We start from the raw sequence: 9,290 nt of genomic DNA, 5'->3' as shown, positions 1-9,290 counted from the left end.
GAGGGAGGGAGGGAGGGAGGGGAGGAAGGAGAGATTGGTGAATTATAGTCGTCTCCATCCATGCATTACGTTCTCTCTATCCCCAGCCAGATGTGCTCAAAGACAACAGAATACAGAATGTACCAACATACACATTAGCTTGGAGGTGAGAATTTGGGGCTACCCTACCTCTTTGTACGCTTTGAGTCCTGATAATGCTGTACACTCATGTATAGGATTCAAATTCACAAGGGTTGTGCCATGTACATTCAACTTTGACTAAATATGTGATTACGTCTCTTCACATGCCAATAACAATCCTGTTATCACTTATGTTATCATTATTGGACACCAATTATTCACCTGATTCAGCTTTGTTTGTACTTCTCAACCTTCAAAGTTTAAGATGATTCACAACTTCACTTTAACAGCAAAGTGCAACATATTAAAGCACATATTTGCTTTGCTGTACAGTGTACACATACAGCATCCTTAACTGCTAGGAGCACCGGATAAGCACGCTGCAATGCTTGTCTAAGCTATGTCAACATCGTGTTAAACTCACTGGCTAATACATCTGTGGTCATACATGTGACATTTATAAAACACTATCTATGTTAAGCTTTATTTGCTTTGTACAATAGAAGACACTTCAGCTGTAATTCTGTTTCACTATTCAAATGATGATCTGCCCTCCTTTCCCTTGCAAGCAGTTCTGTTATGATGTCTATTGCTGTGTGAAGCTACTGGTAATGTCAGCAGACAACACTCCCCGCTGATGCTTTATATCAAAAGCTTTCCACAGGTGAACCTAGAAAATGCTTTTATTTTGACGTAGCAACAGGAAGTCTGCCGATAAGTGAACTGGCTCGAAAAAGACAAGCAATCAACAGGCTGTTATTGCAGATTGGGCTAACCTCAAACCTCCAACACATCATCAAAGTAGGCAATACATTTCACCATGCTGCTGAAATTCATTCCTGCTGTAATGCTTTCTGGTCATGGCAAAGAGGACAGTGCACTCCTTTATAAATACAAAGTGTAGTTTGAAAATGAACAGGTAATCCTAATGTTAGTGGTTCTTACCAGGGATGGCGGGACTGGAGCAGTGGTTCATCTGTCCGGGCTCCTGCCTGGCCGTTTGGAACGACAGTAAGCCCTGATCTCCAAACACACTGAGCCTCGTCTTCCTGCTCCTCCCTCCGCATTCGTCCTCCCGTGACCCCAGAAACAGGTCAGAAGCTGACTCCGACCGCTGCGATTGGCTACTGTAGCTGCTCATGAAGCTGTTTATTGGCTGCCGTGTCTGACGGGAGTGGAACTGGCTGTCAGCGAGAGAGTGTGTGGACAGCTGGTCCGACTCAAACATCCCTAAGCTGGATCCCAGGCTTGGGCCTCTACCGCTGCCCCTCTGCTTCTCCAGATGCTTAGAAGAGCCCTGATTGGCCAGGTCCCTCCTGTCACTCAGCATGCTGAGACGTGCATTGGTCTTAGCTCCGCTGAAGAGCCCACCCAACTCTTGCCGGTCTCGCAGGGACAGGAGGGGTTCGTCCTTGTGCTTATGTTTGTGCTTGTGCTTCCTCTTATGGAGGCGAACCCCTGCAAGACCCCCTGCATTGCCACTAACCAGGGACCCCAGGCCCTCTGCTCTTACAGAGGGTCCCTGGAGTGGGCCGCTGGGACCGCGAAGCTTGGCCCCCGGCTGGAGTTTAGAGTGTCCACTGGTGTGGAAAGCCTTTGGAGGGGGCACCGCCGGCCTCATGAAGGGAGATGGAGGTGCAGGTCCCATCGAGTGGTGGGGCAGGTAAAATGGCGTAGCAGGGGGAAAGTAGCCCAGACTCAGAGGAGGCGCGTAAGGCATCGCATATGGTGCTGCATAGTAATTTCCCCCTGCCAGTGGATAACCATATCCTGGAACAAAAGGCAGCTTCGATGTGATTGGCTCGCTGGCTTTGGCTGGACGGCCGCGTCTCCTCTTCGCCTTCAGATCAGCACTCCTGCGGAGGTACGAGCTGGAGTCGCAGGGGTAGGAGTCGTAGGAATAAGGGTAGTAATGATGGAAGTTGAGGCGGAATATAGAGGGGTATGTGTGCTGGGGGTAGCAGGTGTATCGTCTGTGAGACACTCGTAGCTGCTGGAGCTTCACCACAACCTTCAGAGAGAAGACATTTAGACACATTCAGAGAAATACACCAAATAAAAAGGCACACATAACAGGGATGGATCAATATCAATCAACTAACCTCCTCCAGTTCAGAGAGAAAGTGAAGATGATCCCGGCTCTGTAGGCACTTCCTCTTCCGCCGATTATGTTTTTGTTTCTTTTCCTGCTGTGACAGGAAGTTGTCAACAGCAGTACCTTGCCGTTCACAGCGTGCTTTGCTGCTCCTGTTGGACGCTTCCAGGGCAGCAGCCTCCGCAGCCTCAAACCCACACAGATCGAATGAGTACCTGTAAAAATATTAAACATAAAATATCGTAAAAATGTCTGTCTGTGAAATATAAAACAGCCCAAACATATAAATCAAGAAGCAGTTTACTGCACCTGCGTCGAGAGGCGGGCCCCTTCTCAGTTTGATCGGAGGTGCTGTTGTTGTCCGTGCCGATCCCACTGTCGCTTGGTATAGTCTCCTCACTGTGGGACTCGCTGATGGGGGACAGGGTCACCTCCTTCACTGATGCCCCCTCTGACAGGTGGGACGGGGAGTTTGCCAGAAGTCGTGGAGGAGACAATTTCCATCCCCCGGAGAGGAAGCTTCTGCCTGGTGGCTTGGAGGGCAGGGCTAAGATGGGCTGCAAACTGGGCATAGTGGCATCAGAATGGCTGGTTCTCATGGAAGTAGCGCTGGAGCAGGGAGACAAGGTGGCAGAAGGCACTACAGGGCTCTCATAGAGACTGTGAGTGGAGGCAAACAGGGGGGTTTTTAGAGGGTTGGAGGCTTGGGTTTCTGCTCTGGGTTTCCGCCCCCTCTTCTTACCAATGTAGATGGTTCCTCTCTTGCTGACGTTTATCTGTTTCCCCAGCCTAGCCTCAATAGTGGAGGCCATGGCACTCATAGCTGAGGTAACGGGGGCAGAAGATGATTTCAGAGCCAGGGCGCCGTTCTGACTGGAGCCTGAAAGGATCTCATTCAGGATGCTCTGCATTTTCCCAAGCTTCATCTTATTCACCGGCCTGGAGGGGACCCTGCCACGCTTTAGTTTCAGACTACTCGAGTTGGCGCTGGTGGTTGCGGACGTCATTTGCACTAGTGTGTTTAGTGTGTGTGTCTTCCTCCTACGGTTTAGCCCAGCAGCTGCTTCTTGTGCCAGTGGACTCGGGGGGGATGTGGAGGTCCCCTCATGGATGGTCTCCACCGTCAGGAGGGGCTGCTTCTTAGGGCGTCCTCGTTTCCTCTTGATGGGGGTGTGGACGGTCAGGCTGTCGGTGTTGGTGTAGAGGGGGCTGGAGGGGGTGATGGGAAAGGCAGAGGGGGTGATGGGGAAGGCGGAGGGTGGGTCAGCCAAGGTGGAGGGGCTACCCCGGTTGTCTCTATGGGGGGAAGTGAGGCTGGCATGGCTTTTAGCTTTCAGGTAGGACCACCTGTCCTTGGTCTTGGAGGGTCTGGAGCTGGCTGTGGAGCTGGTGCTGTGGCTGGGGCTGGGGCTGAGGCCCGGCCTGGGTCGGGGGCTGAGGCTGGGGCTCATGCTGGCCCTGGGATGGGGGCTGGGGCTCATGCTGGCCCTAGGATGGGGGCTCAGGCTCGGGCTGATACTGCTCCTGGGGCTGGGGTTGGGGTGTGGGCTAGGGAGCCTGGGGTGGGTGTTCAGATTGGGTTTGATGATGTGATTGTGAGCAGGCTCTCTGTGTTTAAGGGTGTCTGTGCTGATCCTAGGACGACCCACAGAGTTCTTCTTCATTTTATTTGCAATCAGAGCTGACTCTGGATCAGATCCGGTTATAACCGCCTCTCCTCTTTCAGCCCTGTCTCCTTTTTCTCTTTTATCGCCTTTATCCGCCCTCTCTGCTTTTTCTACCCTCTCTCTACTGACATCAGTGTGACTTGTGAGTCGAGAATCATTTTTATGAGTCTCCATCTTATGTGCTACTTTGGGTTCTGTGGGCCCCGGCTGCTGCTTCTCTGTGGTGTCAGAGTCCTGCCGCTGCTGTAATTGCTGCTCTACAGAAAATGACTCGTCAAAAGAAGGCCTCCTCCGCCTCTTCCTCCCTTTCCCTTCCTCTGTCAGCATGGGCATCCCTCTGTCTTCTTCATCTCCTCTCCTCCCAGTGACCGTTCGCTCTCTTTCCTCTTTTCTCCTCTCCTCTCTTTCTTCATGGAACCGCTCAGCTGTCTCCTCTCGGTACTTCTGCTTCTCCTCTGGATTAGTCGGGCTCTCCGATCCTTTCTCAGGTTGTCTTCCCCAAGGTGTATCAGCACCGTGGGGATTACCCAGCGTCCTCTGGGAGTCCTTCCTGCCGTACTTCCTCTTGATGTTTCCAAAGAGATGTTCACTGACCTCTTGCAACCCCCTCCCCCTGGAGAGATGTATATACAAAAAATTATGACAAAGTGAAACGGAGAAAGGATGTTTTGCATTCCATTAACATTTTATCGCTGCACACATTAACACATTTGATATATTATAATATGTATGTTTTAATGATTAACAAATGATGTTTAAACCTTAAATAAATCATTTGTAAAACATATATAAACATTATACAGATGGATCAGAAACGAATAATAAATTATTGACAAAGTATATACAATATAAATTATGTTTAAAGATGCTTTGCAAAGTGTTTATTCATCATTTAACAAGGCATATAAACATATGTTATAAAATGTTTTTACAAACCAATTATTAAGCGTGAAACAAATATCTACTCCATCTATCTTTGTAAATGATTTATGAAAGGTTTACAAATCATTTGGTAATCATTCAAAAACACTCAATATAGTATATCAAACATAAGCATAGCAAATATATCTAACTGAAAGTTTAATTTACTCCTTTATGATGTTATTACAAAGGGTTACCTAAAATGTTCATTACTAAAGCAAATGTTTGGCTAGTAATAACATCAATAACATCTAGCACACAGGAAAACAAATCGTACCTGCTGAGAGAGGTCAGGTTGAGAATACTGGCATCTGTAACCACTGGCAACTGCAGGTCTGGAGTCAGGGATCTCTGAGGCGAGGGGCTTTGTGTCGCTGTTCGTGAGAAAGCTTGAGTTGGATCGAGCAGAGAGCTCCTGCTGGCTCCTGCTGGCTCAGAGTCTGCAGGGTTGGCCGGGGATGCAGAAGGTGCTGTAGACGCGATCCAGTCCGGATTGATTTGGTGCTGATGTGCATGTTGGAATTGTTGCGTGAGGATGTGCTGTGTTAGCTGTGTGTGTGAGAGTGCGTGTGGAGGGGGGAGGGAGCCGCGAAGCTGGTGTTTGGGCGGAGTGTGATCTCCCAGCAGTTGCAGCAGGCCTCCCTCTCGCTGCTCAGGCATTCTGAACTGCCGCTCGTAAGTCTGTGGACGACAGAAAAAGGAAACATTGGTTATATTATAGAAACTGCATTATATAGCTGCAGGCATAGGCAAATCATGCGATAGCTTGATCATGGAACTAGGACGTCTTTACATAACATCTTCACCGAGATAATACATAATGTCACAAAGCATCCAGGTCTGCATTTGGTTTCTTTTTGTCAACACATATCAACTCAGTGATTTGTTGTGCTCTGATGTGACACCGTTGTCTTTTCACGGCAGGACTGAAGCTTTAATACATCTTGTGTGCAGGAGCAAACAGTGTGCAACAAAACAAAAGGCTTGTTTACAGAGCAATTAAATTCCTGTGGCAAGGATGTTGCATGCTGTGAGAGCTGGTGGTTGGGGTGGGGTTGGGGGTGTCTGACTGCACACAGTATTAAACACAGAAGCCCAGCTCAGCCGTGTCCCTGATTTCCCCAGAATTATTTACTAGCCTATATATTATGGTAACTCTCCTGTACTGTTTACAAGTGTAACTAACACCATTATACACACCGACCCCTGAACTGCTATTACAATAAATTTCTGAAGCTCTAGGAAATGTACATACATTTCTCCACAAATCGGCAGTCAACATTCACTCAGTACCCTGTGTACATGTTTTTCATATAAAACTGAAAATGTAAAAGACTAATCTGTATTGTACTGAGCTGTATTGGAACACAAACCCCTGTTTAATGTAACACTGCTGCATAATCAGTGTACTGCTGGAAGATGAGAAATAGAGCAGCGGATGGCCTTTGTGGTTTAGCCTGTTATTAACAGACTCAGTATGACGCAACAAGACACTGTTCTGCTGCGCGGCAGGGAGATGTAACCTAACCACAGGCCTGCCTCTCAGCACACACACACACAGGCACACACTCACACATGCATTCAGTTATGTAGACATGTCTAAGGCTTGATTAAGTCCTGGAGTAGCGCAAAGTGCTAATTCATGAACACGCTTATTATCATTGCTCTTTCTGAGGTCCAATCAGAAATCACTTGGTTACATTTTGTTCTTCTTCACTTCTTCTATGTATTGGTCAGATGCAAGTTGCCCACACTCACAAGTGCAGAAAACACACATGAATGCCCATCACATAGAACGAAACACACACTGCTTCTCAAACACTGAACGTTGTAAATGATTAACAACGGCAGAAGAAAACACGTGTTTATGTGCACACTCAATTATCTCCCAAAGACACGTGCCGCCCCTTCAGATGAGATGCGTGTACAGTATGTGTGCGTATAAGTATGAACGTGTATGTGTGCACAGTGACACTGGAGAGGAGCTGCTGTGCGTCCACAGAGGGATAAGATGACAGACACCTGAGACACACATGCTTTCTCATTTAACCTGCCCCAGAATACCTGCTGTTTCAGGTTAAAGGAGGGCACGGAAAAAGAGACAGACAGGGAGACACACAGACAAACACATGTACACACATAAAACTAACCACATAACCACCACTGAGAGATAATAAAGAGAGGAGGCATGGATAGCTTTCCTACTAGAGATAGGAGAGCACACACACAGAAATAGGGAGCCCCCCCAGCCTTCTGGTTGTGGTTGGGTTATTGGCATAAGTTCAGCTTTTTGTTCTTAGTTTCCGCCCTTCTACCACCCCTCTCCGCCTTGAAGCATTTCAAGGAAAAATAGAATCACTGTCTGACATTCAAACAAGCTGATATAAAAACTGCGAAAAGAACTTCTTACTATCCTTGCTTTCTGCAGGTCAACCTTAGTCACTCAAACAATTCCACAGGTTCTCATATGATAATTATGCAACATTTGAATGGGCTTTTCTCTATTGCAATGTATTAGAGGTGTTGTCCTGTATTATAAAACGTTAAGTCTTTGCACGGTTGCACCAATGCCACAGAGCCACATGGCTGTACTTGGCAGGTTAATTCAGATATCTCCATGTTGTACATACAGTGCCCTGCTCTTGTCATGTGCTGCTGTGTGCAGGCGGACTGTGCTACTGCTGACCTGCAGCAGGGGGCAGCGGTCAGAACACCAGCAAAAGCATGGACTCTGACCCTGGAGCAGCACACAAGCACAAGAGATGTGAGGCTTCAACCTTTTCCACACTGCCCTTCTTCTACAAGTCCCCTCTGATCAGATTTAGATAAGGAGAAAGGCCAGCACACCAAACCCAAGGCATGTTTAGTCCTGAACCCATTTGATGCGCTCTCCCTCCCTCGAGGCGCTCAGAGCTGTGTTTGGGGGTTAAGGGTCGAACTCCACAGCTAGGTCAACAAACATTTCTAGGATGTCTTCCTCTGGGTCAGCACTGTAACAACATGAACTGGTCTCAGTCAGCCACACAAAGGCTCTCGACAGCCGAATGCAGGCAGATACGGAGCGGCACATTCCTTTCCTCTGGTGATGTAACCATCAGATAAGGTCAGAGCGCAGCGGAGGAGCTCATGGATAATATGTGACTAAGTGCAGCGATCAACCAACTGAAAGGCACTTTGCAGATGAGTTAGCATATTTACAGATGAATTCACGTGTGTCTAAAGTGATGTTCGAATTTAGCAGGCTGTTAATCTGGATATGGAAAGTTAAACTACCCTCTCCTTTAGTTTGATGTGAGGGGAGCAACGGCCACTCCTGTCCTTTCCTCTCCTTTACCACCGTTGAAAAAACTGAAAGTCAGTGGAACTTCTCACACACACACACACAATTATACTGGGAAAGAACACCCTAAACAGGCACACCCAAAAATCTCACATCCCAGCACACATATACAGCAGCACAAACATATACACAAACCCCACACACACAACACACACACACACACACACACACACACACACACACACACACACACACACACACACACACACACACACACACTGCCCTTCAAATAGTTTTTCGCAGCCTTTTATTTGGCTGCACGCCCGGTGGTTAGAGTGTTTCATTTTTCCCTGTGTATGGAACTGGGCAGCTGTCCAGACAGACACACAAAGAGAAAGAGAGAGAGAGAGAGAGAGAGAGAGAGAGAGGCACAGAGAGACTGGGGGAGAGAGGGAGAAATTGGGAGGAAGGGGGGCGGGGTGGGGGGTGGGGGTTACTGAAAGAATGAGAGCGGCGGAAAGAGGGAGGGAAGAGGACCAGCAAAAAAACAAGAACAGAGTTGCCTGACCCGTTATCAACAATTTCCCTCCAAAACCTTATGATTGATAAGATCCTCTCTCTCTCTCTCTCCTTGTCACAAGTGGTGTAAAGTGACTGAGTACATTTACTCAAGTACTGTACTTAAGTACTTACTGTTACTTTTGCGTAGTACCTTTAGTTACTTAGCATATATAGATTAATGATAGACAATATGATCAACACTTAAATAAGACTTTAGTTACACCTGGATTCAATTCACATGCTACCCAGCAGTAAATAAAATAAATCCAATGTGTTCCACCTTTACGAGCTTGATAAACACATCAACACATCAATGATTATAATGACAACATATAATATATATTTTTGAGTATATTTAGATGCCAATACTTTTGTTCTTTTCCTTGAGTAACCTTTTGAATGCAGGACTTTTATTCCTACACTCTGGTACTTCTACTTTTACTTAAGTACAATATCTGAGTACTTCTTCTACCTCTAGTTGTCACACACACACTCGCCTTGGCTTTGACATCACGCTGTCTCCCTCTGCCCCTGTGGCCTTGTGCACTGCCCCCCCTCCTTATCACATCCCTCCTTTTCTTCTTCTTTTCTCTTTTCTGTAGCTGACCATTCTCCCCCCTGTGGGAACTACCCCCCCCCCCACCTC

At 47.3% G+C, this 9,290-nt stretch overlaps 1 protein-coding gene across 1 annotated transcript in view; it reads right to left on the bottom strand.

Moving 5' to 3' along the window:
* Positions 1-5,482, bottom strand: part of LOC104949115 (SET-binding protein-like) — a 13,045-nt gene extending 7,563 nt beyond the window's left edge. The window contains exons 1-4 of the mRNA XM_010775395.1: positions 5,081-5,482; positions 2,525-4,495; positions 2,223-2,430; positions 1,066-2,131 (exon numbers count right to left, since the gene is read on the bottom strand). Of these exons, the coding sequence (XP_010773697.1) occupies positions 1,066-2,131; positions 2,223-2,430; positions 2,525-4,495; positions 5,081-5,463 (3,628 nt within the window). The 5' untranslated portion in view covers positions 5,464-5,482. The remainder of the gene's footprint in view (positions 1-1,065; positions 2,132-2,222; positions 2,431-2,524; positions 4,496-5,080) is intronic.
* Between the last annotated feature and the right edge of the window lie 3,808 nt (positions 5,483-9,290).

The sequence above is a fragment of the Notothenia coriiceps genome, unplaced genomic scaffold, assembly GCF_000735185.1.
Source record: "Notothenia coriiceps isolate Sejong01 unplaced genomic scaffold, NC01 NC01_scaffold00015761, whole genome shotgun sequence".
In the NCBI taxonomy this organism is placed as follows: Eukaryota; Metazoa; Chordata; class Actinopteri; order Perciformes; family Nototheniidae; genus Notothenia; species Notothenia coriiceps.
This window is presented reverse-complemented; position numbering and strand designations above follow the sequence as displayed.